The 16,860-nt window shown below is 38.1% G+C and overlaps 1 protein-coding gene across 1 annotated transcript in view; it reads right to left on the bottom strand.

Annotated features, from left to right (window-relative positions):
- The window catches only part of rorb (RAR-related orphan receptor B), a 194,973-nt gene extending 178,341 nt beyond the window's left edge, over window positions 1-16,632 (bottom strand). The window contains exon 1 of the mRNA XM_072281517.1: window positions 16,385-16,632. Within this exon, the coding sequence (XP_072137618.1) occupies window positions 16,385-16,391 (7 nt within the window). The 5' untranslated portion in view covers window positions 16,392-16,632. The remainder of the gene's footprint in view (window positions 1-16,384) is intronic.
- Between the last annotated feature and the right edge of the window lie 228 nt (window positions 16,633-16,860).

The raw sequence follows: 16,860 nt of genomic DNA, 5'->3' as shown, positions 1-16,860 counted from the left end.
AGCGGGAAAATTAACCATAACCTCAGATCAGAGAAAGCTAAACTGAATCAGACTAAAAGGCAAAGGATGCAGTCAGGTAATGATAGCTAATGAATGAAACTGTTCAAGTTAGGAAGAGAATTTCAAAAACAGGAATAAATGCAATTACAGTGAGCAAAAACTAGTAAAACAGACAGAAAGCAAAATGCCAAAATGATAGTGAAATAGAGTCCTAGAATGTCAAGCCAGAATACCAGCCAATGATAACAAAGAAATTTCCAAATGTTTCTTGGGTATAAATCTATCTTAAATGTTATTTTGACCTGAAATTCACATTTTTAAAAAATCTTGGACAGAGAATCGTCTGACTGGAATTTTAATACTTGTCTTTAAACCTTGTGTAACTACTTAAACGGACACTCCAGCCGTAAAATGTCCAAGGTTAGGCACTAACACTATTCAAAGGAGGACGTTAGGCATCACACATGGCTGAACTTACACATGATGCTTTTGAGTTGGTACTAGTGAATAAAGGATTGTCGTTCTTGTTCAAACTAGTAGAAACCTTCCAAGAAGCAAAGATTATTTTTCCACTGTTATTAATGTACCAGGATAGCTCAAAGTGCTTCTTAACTAATATGTTACTCTTGGAATTCATACTGTTGCAAACATGCACCCAATTCTCACAAAGCAAAATCCCATGTTTGGAGAATTTGCGGCAGTACCTCGTCCTGTGCTAATGTGTCACTATTGACACTGCTTTTCCCGTGTTTAATTGTTTTCTTCCACCACAGTTGCAGGAAAGTAGTATACATATCTTACCTCAATTCATGTCTTAATGCTAAGGGGCTGAGGGGATGAATAACTTACAGCAAAAGATATAGATAGAAAACTATTTATTACTGCAGCCTCTATTCAACTTCTTTCCACGTAAGTTGAATAGAGGCTGCAGTAAATGGCTGATCTTCCGCTGTACTCTGTTCACCTCCAACAATAAAATCACCCTCCTCAAAGTCCTTACATGATCCTCCCCTCTCCTCTCACAGATTACAGCCTGAGCTACAACATCCAGACCCAGAGTTGATAGTGTTGGCACTGCACCAGGCTGATGGTAAAGAAACAAAGGGCATAGGAAGAATGCCAGTGTTTGATGCTCCCCAGAATAATTCAGAAAAGCAAGTATCTGTTTCACCAGAATTTATTACTCTCTAACAATTTAATATTATCTTGTGGTCAGTTGAATGCCATGCTGTATGTTCTATTCAGGCACATACAGGCACAGATATAGCAAGCAAAAACATCACTCTCAGCATCCCTGGTTAAAGGTGTGTTGTGAAGCCAACATCCTCCAGCTCACCTAGCGGTGAGCATCACTGGAGGATTTCAGCAACCTGTATGTTACCAGCATTTTGGCACTTTGATGATGTGGGTGCTATTTGCAGTGTCAGCTTTTATCGTCATCACTATCCACTGTGCCCCAGTCACCTTACTGAACTGTGCTCTGTCTGCATGAATATGCTTTGATCACATTCCTGAGCAAAGAGTCTCAGCATTTAAACCCTATGCTTTAAGCGCCGCACTTGATGTTTTTACAAAGAGTGATACAGCTACAACTACCCTTCAGAATATACTCTCTGAGTTTCAGGTACGAGATCTAGGTATGAGCTTTCTAGGCTGTGTCATCAACGTGGTTGGAATAGGACAGGCTATATGTGATGTATACATCTAGGAACCTCTTCCTCAACACCACTGATGTAGACAGGAGCACGTGCACTACTCCACTTTCCGAAGTCATGACCGGCTCCTTTGTTTTGTTGATATTGAGGGAATGATGGTTGCCATGACACCATGCACTAAGCTCTCTATCTTCTTCCTGTACTCCGACATATCATTATTTGATGTGTAGCCCACTACAGTATAAACACTAAATTAATTTATATTTAAATGAGACCAAGAGATTACATTGAGCGTGGCCATGACTTTGACAGTTTGGTGGTGAGGTCTGCCCGCATGTCTCCCCTTTAGCACAAATCAATGTAGAAGCATTTCTCCCTTTTAAAGCCAGGCCATTAGATGTGGAGCAGAGCATAAATCAATCTTATCTAATGTTGCTGGCTTGCATTATAAGTTTACTTTCTTATCAAATAAAATCCTGCCATGGGAATCAATCTTTTCCTTTCAACAAAATGGCAGCAAAAAAGAAGCAAACCGCTTGGTGTTTAATTGTGTTTTCCTTGGTCACACGGTTTAAAAATTCCACATCTGAATTTGGGGTCTCAATGATGTTATCTTAATTAATTTCTACCTCAATTTAAAAGGCATCTCTGCATTAAATGATAGATATTAATGGCCATTAATTCAAGATAATATTGCTGTAAAAATGGGACAAAAATGGTATTTTTTGCTCTTTTATTTTGTTATGACCTTGTTCATATTGAACAGTGAATTGTAGAACGATGCCCTTTCCAGAATTAAGTCGGGACGTTTGGCATCGCTGATGGGTGTGCGGAGGTGGTTTGTAGCATGATGCTGACTGATTGATCCAGACGTGTGCTGCTTCCAGATACAAAAGTTACATTTCATATTAATTCAGCTTGCAGCATGAACTCTGTTGCACCTGTGTACAAATGCAGCATGGTGGGGGCTACAGTGGTAGTTCCTTTCTCATATCATTCCTAATTTATTTTCCAACAAAACAGGCAGAAGACAATTATTTTTCAGTGAAGGCATCACTTGAGCTCTGGGGATAGAGACATTGCCCAACATAAGAGTTTTAAAAGTACTGTGTGGTATGTACATATGGAAGGAGAAAACTCTTTGGATCATAGACACAATATCATGCACAGGAACTTGGATGGCAACAAGGAGACAAATGGATAATTTCACAGATTCTGGGAAAAATTGGCAGTTTTCTATCCTGAATGCTATTTTTTATTGCTGTTAGTCAGTGGGGAAGGTGGATACATTGTTAAGCCTCCTGAATAATTAACCTGTTGGCTTCCAGGTGCATCTATGTGGCCCAATACAGAAAGAAATGGAAAGCATACTGACTTTGGTCACCTTTGTCAGTGGTAAGTAAATATTATATGTGTACTGTGCAGCTTTATCAGCATTTTCCTGTGCTTCATCTGTGCTTCCTTACCCACATTTCTGCTGTCATTAGCAAGTAGCTGTGCTTGCTACAAGAGAAAAACTTATAGTGAAATAATGAAAGCAAATATGTATGCAATATGATTCACTCTTTACCAAACGTAATGCATTGGAACACTCATTGCATTATCTATAAAAAGGTCATTGCAACAAGGTCGGAACGTTGCGTGAACAAGCTCCAAAGCCAGACAACATAAGTGATCACTTTATAGGTGTGAGAGATTAAGACGACGGATTATTGGAAAATCAAGCTGCAGCCCATCCACCAATTAAAGCAGTTGTAATACATTATTTGAAAGAGACCTGAGTCTTCTAATATAACGAAAACAGAAAATATTGGAAACACTCAGCAGGTCAAGCAACCTCTGTGGAAAAGGAATCAGAATTAGCATTTCAGGTCAAACATGCTAGAAAGGAACTGAAGATTTCCCATTCAACTATAAACTCCAAGCAAACATTACAGCAATAGTTGCTCAAACTCATCAGCGGGCACTGGCTATGTTTATTTGTTGTGCTTATATAGTATTGAAAGGTGCAAAACACACAGAAGTCATCAAGTGAACTTCAAAGGCAGTATACTGTATAGATTATTTCTTTGGATAAATATTTGAGCTTCCTCTCTTCAGCTTCTTTGCATTTGTTTGCTCTTGCTGCACAATTAATACTGTAACAGACAGACAGAACCCCATAAATATATAAGCTGGCTATCTAATTGACTTTCTAGATGACTGAACCCATTAGCAGACTGTTTTCACCTTCCAGTAATTTAGTTATGTCAGGAAATATATGGTAACCGTATGTTGTAGTGAACTCCTGCCATTGCTGCCCCATCCCTTGTACATGTTAACAATTTTTGAAAAGTAAGGATATAGGAGAAACCATGTACTGTAAGCTGTGATGGATACACTATTAGTGAAAGATGTTGTTAAAGCACATAAAGGTATGAAAACATCTTCCAACAAACTTGAAAGATAAACTGTATTTTATTCTTTCTGGCATATGAAATTTTGAGAATGAATAATTGGCTTCAGATTTAAAATTTTAAAATTTGATCACCATGTAAATATTTATCTGATTGTTATCGTGAATGGTGTAATATACAAAATTGAACTGAAAATAATATTTTGAAATTAATAACTTCTCTAATTTGCCAAGTCAAAAACCTAACAAATTTTAAAATCATAGTTAATGCCTGCCTGCAAGAGAAAGAATATTATATTCTTTAGCACAATTATATGATTGTTTTTAAATAGCTACCCAAACAGCTTATTAAATTATCCACTTTACAAATACTGTTTCAAATAAACTGCACACTTTTGTTTCCAATTTAAGTGATTATTCTTAACTGGAGAATGTAAAAAAATCACCTATATGAAGATAAAGGCACTGAAGTAACACGAATAGCACAAGCAATGAGTAAGCTTTTAATGCAGTCTGGTTTTTTTGGTTCCTGTTTGTCTGAACACTGGCATTTTACACCACCAACCACACAAATGATGAGCTAGGCTTTTTTTTAATGGTTTAGCTGGAAATATTGCTTGATTATTATATCCAGACATATTCCCAATGAATTATATTTTACCATCTTTATGAGGAATACCAGTCTTGCAGTTCAGCAATGGCAAGCACTGTCGAAAAACCCTGTGAACCTATAAGGGTGGTTCAGAATTTAAGGCTGCCTATCTATTCAGTTCCTGGTCTCATTTTCACTTGAGTGTCACTTCTTCCCTTTCTACACTTTGCAAAAGGCGTGGCATCTCATCCTTCAGCTAGGCACATCAGATTCATTTTCAAATTTTTAATTTATTGATCCTGCTATTCTAGAATACAATTTCCATCTTTAGTTTCAAATTTCCTCATAATAGTAAAAGAGGCCATTTGGCCCACTGATTCCATGCTGGCTCAGAACGGTAATTTCCCTATATTTAATTCCCCTACGCCATACAGTACTGTATTTTCTCTCACTTGCTCATGAACAGCTCTATGGTTTTCCCACAAGTCAACTCCACAAGGGGCAATTTACAATGGTCAAGTAACCTAAAGTTCAGCACATCTTTGCCATGTGAGAGAAAACCAATACATGCGGGGCAAACCTACCCAAAAAAGAATGTGCAAACTAACAGCATGCAGATACCTGGAGCCATGGCACAGATGCCCCATCTACAGTTCTGGTGCACTTGTTTCCTTACCTATTCTATCACAGTAATGTTTTTGCCTTATCCCATCGGGATTTCTTTCCTCTCTTCCCACAGCCCTTTGCATCCTTAAGCTTGATTTGTTGTAACTTTTTTTTCCAGTCCTAATGAAAGGTCGTTGGCTTGAAATTCATTCATTCTCATTCTCTCTTTCTCTCTCTCTCTGTCTCTCCCCCTCCCCCTCTCCCTCTCCCTCTCCCAAATGCAGCCAGAATTACTGAGTGTTTAGAATCTGGTCTGTTTCTATTTTCCATATTTTTCATTTAATAGTAAAGCTTTATTCTGTTCTGGAGACCGTGTCCATTCCCATCTTGTCCAAAGAATTATTCTAACACAGTTTAGCTGACACACAGGGAAAAATTTTGGAACTTGCAAAAAGTTTTGGAGCTCATAATGATCATAATTTTATAACCATAAGTGATTGCAGTGCAGTCCCTTGTCTGGTTAGTAACATCTCAAAGGCATTATCCACACAGACAGTTGGGAAATGAGCTGTATGTAGCCACATTTCTGATGCACTACTGCATGTCTTAGATTTCCTCCGAGTGCAAATGCAAAATAACTCATTAACTTAATGTTTGGACTTGCACTGAAAATTAAACGTCAGGCGCAACAGCGTTATAGAGCAATGTTCTGAGGTTTATTTACACCCAACATAGTGATGAGCAATGCAGTTGTAGTAACAAATGCTCAGTTCAATTCACTGTCAAAACGTACAGTTCCTCATTAGAAGCAATAAACTCCTCATCCAAAATAAGCCAGAGAGATGCAGGCAAACAAGTGCCACAGTGTGAAGCAAACCGACAGGGCAAAGAAAAATCTAAGTACTGCTACACCTCAATTGTAAAGCGCTTTCTTTTAAAAGAAAAAGATGTTTTAACTCTTTAACTCCATTGTTTTTCTTCTCCCTTCTCATTAGCTGCAATGGGAAAAATATTTCTCTTGAGACACTCTTAGATATACTTTTGAAATGTAATCTTTTAAATAAATTGAATGCAGTGTATTTTTCCACTTTGCCATAGCTATACATGCACAAAGATTATATACGATACATTCAATGAAATTATCAGCCATTTCAGTGACCACCTGCACTAGCTTTCAACAATTAGTTGTTGCAATGTAAAATTAATTTATAACATTCTCATAAGATGTCATAATCTGTCTGCTACAACTGGATGTTGCATATATTGGAAATGATCTTATATAAACAAAAACAAATTTGATTGATTAACAAAAAATCAACTTAGAACTTCTGATATATCTGGAGCACAGTAGTGGAGCCCACTACATGTGGGGTTAGGCGGTATTTGCATTGGCACTGAAATACGTGCATTCATAATAACAACTTATTATGAAGGAGATAGTGATTGAATGGCCACATATTGATTTACCAAGCTAGTGACCTTTATGTTATCAGCTCTCAGGACATGGGTAGGAATCCTTCTTAAAGAGTAAAGAAATAAGCACAGAGAAAACAGTATTTTATAGGAAATAATGCTTTACAGCATAATAGTTGTAATCTACATGCCACTGGGACACACTGACACTACTGTTAAATTAAATAGACTGACCGAGCTTCAATAAATCAGGACTGTCAATTGACCTATTCTTCCTGGCCCTGCAACATGGCCTCCTGCCACAACAACCCTAAGTAACAAATAAACCTAGAAATTCTACTGAGTAGTGCTAAATTTTCAATCACTATTCAAAGGAAATTAACCTGAACAAATATTTAAATACATTTAGGAATTTTGTGTGTGGTTCAGTCTCTGATTTTATGGCACATTACACAGAAGCTAGTGGAAGCATTGAGACACCATTGGCTTCCATAATGTTGATATCACACTTGCAGAGATATCAGTAATCTAATTTGGGCTGATTATCCTGCACAGTTAAGAGAGTGGTTGACCTAATCAGCACAAATGGTTTAAATTGTCAACATTATCCATATACCAATGTACCAGTTCGTTAATTTCACCAATGCACTCAGGATCTTCGAATGAGAAGTTGCGGCTTGCAAGTATTCTGGGCTTTGACTGCCTTAACTGAGGAATGAAAAGAACACTTCTGGATAGCCACAAGCAGAGTTAGTGTCAAGGAGACCAGCAATGAAGATTACACTTCATTTCTCCAGCATGGTTCGCAAGTTATCCTCACCGTCACTAACCTTGTTATGAATGCCTTTACTTGAGGACAGAGTGGCTTGGACTGTACTGAACTTCAGTCAATGGTTTCATTGTGAAAGCCCAGTTAACAGCATTGCAGGAGCAAGCATGCATTTGATTTCTGTGTCTGGGTTTTGCAAAGGCAAAGTCCAGAATGTACTGGAGTTCTCACTGACCTCCCACCTGCTGTACAGTAGACCACTGGCAGATTTGTACTGGGTCAAGGAGCCAGACACACTTTATATCTGCATTACACCTCCCAACCCACCCTCAATCTTTATGCCAGCCACAGGTGGCATTTACAGAATGTTACCACTTACTTCAATGGGTTCACCAACTTCCATTCAAAAATTAATTGCAAGTAGAGGTCCAATTTGATTTTCTTTTGATTTTAATGTTGTGTTTTAAGTAAATAAAGGAGTTTTAAAATATGTTTGCATTAATTTAAATCCTATGAAACTGGTTTAAATGGTACCATTTAAAAGCAGTTCAATGGGTTTTACAATAGTGAGTGGTCCAAATGTTATCAGGATGGTCTAGAGTGTAGGCTCAGGTTCCATCACTCCAGGCTGATTGACGCTCGAGGACTACTCTTTGGGATGGTTACAAGAGTAACCATATAAACCATGTAGCTGCAAAACAAAAGAAGTAACATAGCAGAGGAAGTATGAGCCCAATTAACTACTTTCTGTAGCTATCACAATTTGTGATGCCTATTCACATAACCTCACCCCCACCCAAGCTACCGGAGAGCAAAGTCTGCCAGTTAGCTTTAAGCACGCATATTAATGCAACAGATCAGGAAAGCAAAATTGGCCTGCTGAGTTCCTCCAGCATTTTGTGTGTGTTGCTTTGGATTTCCAGCGTCAGCAGCTTTTCTTGCGTTGGCTCCTTATGAAGCTTTGGCCTACCAAACACATTATGCCTGAGCATATACTGTACACGAGGCTCTGGATTCACCACCCTACTGTATGCTATGGATTGCATGGTTTTTGCAACAGAAAACTGCTTACCAATCCTCTACCAGAAATGTTATGAATTCCCTTCCTGTATTAATTCAATACACACACACATGTCGATCAGCCTCCAAAGCATAATCTCTCAGCGCAATTCCAGTGTTGTTAATAAATGGGATGAAGGAAGTCCACTCTTTAATGCAACCTACTTTTATCTCCCAAATGTCTCATAATAATGCCCAGCAAACTCATCTTTGACTGCTAGGGATACCCCTAGAGCGGAAAACCTGAATAATTTTTTTTTTCTTTGCTTTCCCAATCACAGTTTTGTGCATCTCTAGGATATTACCATTACCTAACTTGTATCACATATAGTTGTGAAATTCAAGACTGAGAGCTATATCAAGTTAAATCAGTCCAACTCATCGAATATTTATGTAGATTCAATCCTTCATTGAGAGACTTAAGGTTAGGTCAGCATAGGGAATACAGCATTATCGGACGAGGGTTCACAGCCTAAACCTTTCCTTCAACTCTTCCTTTCTTTTGAAATTCCATTCTTTGAACTGGAAACGTCATACTGCTGTACGTCTGACATTAAATCAGTTTATGGGCAAGGTTAATAAAGCCAGATTCATATAGGTTCAATTAACAATATGTAAAAGTGTCAAACTTCATAATCATTATGTTTATCTTTATTTACAGAACATAGAATAACCCAAAAATTATTACCAACTTTATACTGAGGAATAACCAGTTTGAACAAAATGCTTTTCAAGTCCAATACTTTCTTGCAAAGATAAAGGTGACTGCAGTTGGCACACACAAAAAAAACATGAAATAATATATGAAATGAAGAACTGCTTGCTACAGTATGAGCATTGAATCATAGTTTTTAATTCAGGCTAAGTATGGAGGTCAAGGCAAGGTGTTTTTTGTTATATATGAGGGAGAGGTAAGGACAAGCAGCAGTCTGCTTGTGTACCCCTTTATCAGCCAAGTTAGAAAAGTGGAGTTCCCTGAGCAGTTTCAGTCCACGGTGTGAAAGTCAGCCATAGGCACATGTCTGTCAGAGGACAAACAAAAAATACAGCTTAAAATTTAAATCAGGAAAGAAATATTAAATTGCATTACTTATTATTTGCATTTAAAATGTGTCAAGCCTTTCTTTTTATGTCAAGACATTTTAGTAACTATTTCTAAAATGATGTCTACAATTGCCACTAACGTTCACCATTTTACCTGTTTAACAAATATAAGTAACATAGCAAGGGTTTTACAATTTCTGTTAACTAGGGTAACAATGGATTAAAATATAGGTGCTCCAGAGACCATAATGAATATTTATAAAGAAGACAATTAAGTTCCAAGACAATCAATACTTAATTGAATTGCCTGCAGTCTTTCTGAAACTCACTGCCATGCAGACATCACCAATTCAGTACAGAAACAGGGAATATCCCTAGAGCAGACTATGCTGTAAAGATTATCTCACATTCTGACCAGTGCACAAATAATTTATGAGGTTGCACCCTTAAAGGGATGTCAATATTTACAGTGTTAACACAAGCCTACTCAGTTGACAGAATAGTTGGCTATTTGGCAAAGACTGGGAAAAATATGCATTTTCCCATTAGGCAAATCATCCTTAAGCATTGTTTGGGATTTCTGCCCCTCACTAAATGGATATATTGAAAATGAAGGATTCTATTTTTAGTGGTGATATAAATCACTTTTGTCATCCTACAGAACTCCTTCAACAATCTCTGGAGAAGTGCCATGAGAGGCCAAGCAGATGACCAGCCCCAGGTCCTTACCTTTGCTGTTACATTGACAGCAATTCAGCAAGGGCATCCCCTTTAATTCTCTTTCTCTGCAAGGGCATATTGACCCTGCTCAGTGTCAGTCTCACTCAAGAGAGGACTCTGAGGGACAGTTGATCAGCAGTGTAAATTCACACTGGTCCACTCTGTGGCGCTACACATTGGCACTTCAGTCAGCAACACCACTGAACTTAGCAGCTTTGCAGCCATCAGGATTTGGATCAAGAATCCTTTTCTTCTGGTAATCAAGCACGTGTTGTGGACGTTGAAAGCTGGAAGAAAGTTCTTCCAGAATGCTGGCTAAAGCTAACAGGAATTGCAAGAGAATGAAGATTCTGCAGTCTGCTATTGGTTGTCATTATTCCAGTGAATGTTTGTTTTGCAAATTGCTTCACAAGCATATAGACTAGGTCCCACTTTCATTAATAGTGTCCATAAGCAGATATTACTTATATTGCATTAGTATTCTGTGACAACTCTGGAAAACATATACCACAGAAAGATTTTGCATAAATGAAGTGTCTCAAAGACTTCCTGAAGCAATTGAGTGGCTCCTCACATTTACTGGTTCTTTGTTCATTTAAACAGTTTGTTATAGCTCACAACACAGACACACTAACTCACAACACAGATCCTCTGAATTTTCATGCAGTATATACACAGAGTATTTTATAATTTTATTTCAAACAAATTTACAACTTCCAAATGTTTTCTGAGCCAACTGGATCAAGCCAACTATTAGATATCAGCCCCAGATGGTTAACTGTTCCTTCTCCTAGTCAATTAGACCAAAAAGTAAATGGCAAAAATGCTTTCAGAGGCAATTCTTTGAAGTGCCTTAAATAACATTATTTTAACATGTGGTGCATGCAGATTGGTTAGGATTTAAGAACAATATACATTCTCAAATCACAGAACACACAGAGGGAGTATAGTAGTGCTTGAGATTCACATGAGATCATTTTGCCAATCCTTTACTGGAAATATCAATTTTATCTATTAGGCTGTTCATGTTCCACTCTATAGTCAAAGACTGATTTGTACTGTTTTCAGTTAGCTGCATCTATGTTACTGATAAACCAGCCATTAAAACACAAGACAGCAACACAGACAGGTGCTATTTGATAAATACATTTGTATTACTATGAGACAAACCCACTGATATGGTTAGACCTCCATAATGTATCTGATTTATTTGATAATGAATATAGCTTTAGTTCACACTTAAGCTTCAGCTTTTATGAATTGCTGTTATCATTCTTGACTTTCACATCAAGGGAGAAGAGCACATTAAAAGATTCTAAACGCACCATCAAGAAAAAAAAAACAGGCTTGAGTTTAACCACGCCATGAAACGTTAAAGGATGAGGGCCTCAATAAAACCTCATGAAGCTGCCATGTGATTAAAATGTTAAAAAAAATCCCTTCGATAATCTGGTTTTAACTGGTGCAGATGCTATTTAATTACAGGAAGAATGAGAGAATGAGAAGTAAGGTTTCTCATTCTGCCATATTTTACATACAAATATAATTTTAATTCGTCATCTTTTATTCAAGAGAAAATCAGCAGCACTTGCAGGCTTCCCTAATGACTAAATCATAAAAAGGCCACAGGATTCTCTGGACAGGGGAAAAAATACAGAACACCGTACAATTGCTCCTTATAAAACAGGAGATACTTCAAAGATGAAAGAGATGAGTAATTAACAGGAAGTTAAAGCAATAATTTAGCAGGAAGTACACTCATAGAAAAGTGATTTTAGATCACCTTGAAGGCAGTTCAAGAAATAAAATGGGGAAGCTATTTAAGGATGAAATTCCAAAGATCATCCAAATAATTGTCTCCGATGTTGAAGCAGCAGAAGGGAATCAACAGAAACTTACATAGAGTGGATGCATGGCTGCCAAAGAATATTGTTTATTGTGGTCCAAGCCCATGGAGGAGAGACAAAAAAATGTGAAAAATGGCAAGATATGCAGGAAATGGGCTGCGTAATGCTGTCCATTATTTCACTTCATGAAACTGATGTTCTGTTTACATGTCAAACCTATTTGGTTTAACCATGCATTTAATACTTGTGCTTTATTTGTTTGTTTTCCATCTAGGATCCAGTTTTTTTTCTGCACCATCAGAAGGAGAAAAAGATGTAGCTCGCGTGCTGCAATTACCTTAACTTCAGTGCAGCATCATTAGTCACAGAAGTTTGGGGGAAAAAAATCACATTTGCACATAGCTTCCTAGATTCATGCTACACGGCACACATTCAGCCTCACATTGTTTTCTGCCAGGCATGCTAATCTGGGTTTAATAAGCAAACATTGCTGGGATTGAAGCAATTTTCTCAGTCATTTCTAAATATATTTGAGAATATATGATTAGCTTTGATACTGAATGTCAATAGCTTTGACAAAATCTGCACTTGCAGTCTTTTTACACTTGATTTATGACATCTTGCTCTCACTAGTTTATCTCCTGATTGCATATTTTTGGTCCAAATTTTCCTGGCAATACATCGAGTTTGTCTTATTTAGCAAGCTTACTTCTAAATAATAGAATAGTTCATAGCATTCATTTAACTGGAAAAATGGACTAATAATGAAAAGTACTCAGCTTTGTTAATGATTACTTTCTCACAGTAATTATTGAATGTTCCTCCTACATAACGTTATGCCACTGTTCAAGTGTAGGAAAAGAAATGACAGTAGATTACCCATAATACCTTCTATTGAACTCTATCCTGCAAGTCTATTAGTGAACTCCTAACCCATCTACCACAGGGTTATTGCCTTCTCAATTTTGCCTCTTTTTGAGGTCATTCTTTTCTGACTTTCCATTAGTGATGTGAATACCTTCCCCTCGTTTTCTATATCCAGGAAGTATGGTTCCTTTTCTTTTCATTACCAAAACTGTCTCTCTCAGTTCTGTGTTATTGGGTTCACGACCTTCTTTCAACAGATTATAATTGGGATCTGATATTTCTTTTTTTTTGTACCAGATGTTGACCTTTCCTCCACTTTCATTTCTTATTATGGACTTCCCACATCTAGTAAATCAGCTGGATCACAACCATCTTCACCAATTTGAGTATTTTTAAGCCAAAAGAGCCTTCCTATAATGAAGCTTTCACTTTTGTCCCAATAAACTGCCACCATTATAATGGTTTGTCATATTATAATCCACAGTTACGAAGAAAAGGAGAATAATGACTCTAAATACCATTCAACTATTAGTGTTACTAACAAGAGCCAAGACTCAGGTAGAGAGAATTGGATGTAATCAAACTATTAACTCACATTCTGGCAAGTTGATTTTACTGGTCATATCCCAACAAGCATCCCATCTCTTCCTACAGCAATACCCTCAATGCCCTCACTGCCATTCAATTGTTTCAGATTATTTTCATTTCTTTACTAAAGCACGCTTGGCTTCTACTCCACATTCCCAGCTAATTATTGGAACAGTTTAAGAAAAGTGAATAATACTGTCAAATGGGATCAAATTCTATTGTTGCTTGCTCTTTTGGTTAAGCATGGATATAATCTGTTTTGTTCAATTCTTCCATTCTTCCTCCCCCCGCCCCCCCACGTACCACCCTCCCCATTCACTCATGACCATCGACATTGGGAACGGAATAATGATTGTAAAAGCGCTTCACATAACTGTGGATTCAATTCATTTATAAAAACATCATTGCGAAGTTCCGTCTGTTGCCGTTTTAGAGTCACACAGGTAAGCAAATTTCCAAACAATGACTTTCTCTTTGGATTCTTTTTATCAAATAAACCTAAATAACTAAAGGCAAAAGACACACATATCAACTTCTCTTGGTTTGCCGAATTTGCTACAAAGTTATTGTCGGAGCAATCTATTTGGTCCCAGTTATTGAAAACAAATTTTACTAAGCAGGAATCATATGCATTTCCCCTACGCAAAATCTGTAGTTGATGATCACAAAGCAAACTATTTTGATTTGTATTCTAATATAAATTGATGCAAAGATCGATTGATTGGTCGTGACCGCTCCAGCGCGCCCCGCGATAATGACCTGGACGATGCGCAGCGTACGAACTTCAGAAAATCAAATGATGAGCACAACCTTACACGATTTAGAACAGAAGTGAGTCATCTATTGTGATATGTAAGATTTAACAAATTAATAAAACGGTACATAAGAATACTGCAAAATAATAAACTTTACAAAGAGTGAAAGGGCGGCAAACTATGGTGAGTGGCGAACGGATATATCTTGCCAAAGAGACTAGAAGTTGTTATTTTTACTTTATTGAATAAAAACTATAGATTACAAATAGATGGAGATTCGTACTTTGGGTTCTCATCTGAAACAGTTGACCACAAGCTCTTGAGATATGGTGGCTAACTATTCCCCTTCTTTACAAACCTCGTACTTTGACAAGCATACTGTACCCCGATGCACTTTATTTTAACAACGAGCACTAGAGATACTTGTATCTCTCACACCGGGTAAGACCACAGGACCAGCATGGTAAAATGCTCTTGTGCTGTTTATTATAAACTCTCGTAAACACGAGACGCCCTTGTTAGTTTAGACTTTGCTAATACACTGAGACGAAAAAGCCTCTGATCCGATCCACATGATGTTACACACAAGACTGCCGGGAGCAAACTCGAGTACTCTGTGTGTATGTGTGTATATGTGTGTGTAAGAGTGTGTGTGTGTGTGAGATAGTATATATATGTGTGTATATGTATGAGAGTTTGCGTGTGTATATGTGTATGTGTGTGTGTGTGTGTGTGTGTGAGAGAGAGAGATAGTATATATATGTGTGTATGAGTTTGCGTGTGTATATGTGTATGTGTGTGTGTGTGAGAGAGCGAGATAGTATATATGTGTGTATGAGAGTTTGTGTGTATGTGTGAGTTTGTGTGTGTATATGTATGTATGAGAGTTTGCGTGTGTGTATGTGTGTGTGTGTGAGAGAGAGATAGTATATATGTGTGTATGAGAGTTTGTGTGTGTGTGTGTGTGAGAGAGAGATAGTATATATGTGTGTATGAGAGTTTGTGTGTGTGTGTGTGTGAGAGAGAGAGTATATATGTGTGTATGAGAGTGTGTGTGTGTGTGTGTGTGAGAGAGAGAGAGAGTGTATGTGTATGTGTGTGTGAGAGTGTGTGTGTGTGTGAGAGAGAGAGAGAGAGAGAGAGTATATGTGCGTGTGTGATGTGTGAAAAGATCGGGTTGTTTTTTTTGGGTTCATTGGCGGGGTGGTGATGGTGGGGGAACATAACAACATCTTGACAGATAGAAGCAGGTCAGTGGAACACATGACACCGACTGAACGACTCCGTCCTCAGTCCCAGTACTAACACAGGCCCCGAGACCATCCTCCACACTGACCGCATGTCGAAACACGCGGCGGTGACACAATCCAGCGGGGAAACGGCGAGAACATCGGATATATTTATAAAGGAAAAGTTCAACAACTGTCCTGTCAACATAGAACAAGCCACGCCGACATATACCAACCAAGCGATTCCTCTATCTGTTCACTTCCCACTTTAATTTTACACAATTCTGATCGTATATTATTCGCATTTGGTCCCAAAGCGCCGATTTTTGCTGGCATAAGGCAACTTCACTTTAAAAAGTATTTTCCTTCATCATTTCGCAATTATTTAGAACAATTTTCTACGCTGAAATTAGAAGTTATCTGCTCGGAGTGAAAGGGAATACAGGCAGATCTGCACTGTAATGGGAGAAGAATGCCAAGCACTGCAACCATCTCTGGAAGCCCAGCCACAGATACGTTCAAAAGTAGCCTACTGTAGTAAACAAAACTGATGTGACAGCTTGCCCAACTCCCGCCTCCTGGACTCGTCACATCTCAGATGCAATGGAGCATATTATCAGCGATCATCAAAGTTTGATGTTACATAAAACGCACAGCATTATTTAGAGCGCTGAGCGCTGCACACAGAAACCGGGAAATAAAAAAAAGTTTGATGACACCATCCATGCAGACACCCTTTAAATCTAGATTCACGCGGGTTTACACTCAGGTTACATTGTACGCGTGGTCGCTCCACCTCTCAGCTCTCACAGAATTTGTCCAGCTGCTCCCAGACGATCTCTTACCTCGCATGGTGGCGACTTCAAATGCAAAACGATCATGAATTTATATCAAAACCAAACGCTCCGCGAGAAGAGAAGCGGCGGCTAGAAGGCGATAGAAAGACTGTCAGTAGCTTGTTCTCCCACCATTGCTCATTCTCCCCCCTCGGTCTGTTATTACTGTTCGTTAGCGCTCCGAATCTGAATGGAGCTTGTGGCCTTTCACATGACATCTACACCGTTCATCCGTATGTGAATTTCACCGGGAGAGAGTGGGGGAGCTTCTTATAGCAGCAAGATTATTCTGTCTCTTCCAGCTCCTCCCACTGACCAACAGCGACCAATCATTGTCAAGGGAAAATACAGTAAATAAATAACACAAAATGTAAAATAACCCTCACTTCGAAGAGAAATATTTTACCAGACTGGTCCTCACAATAGTAAAATATCGATTGATCATGATCACCCTTATATTAAATGCATTCTAATTGTCTTATTTA

Source organism: Mobula birostris, chromosome 17, assembly GCF_030028105.1.
Source record: "Mobula birostris isolate sMobBir1 chromosome 17, sMobBir1.hap1, whole genome shotgun sequence".
Taxonomy (NCBI): Eukaryota; Metazoa; Chordata; class Chondrichthyes; order Myliobatiformes; family Myliobatidae; genus Mobula; species Mobula birostris.
This window is presented reverse-complemented; position numbering and strand designations above follow the sequence as displayed.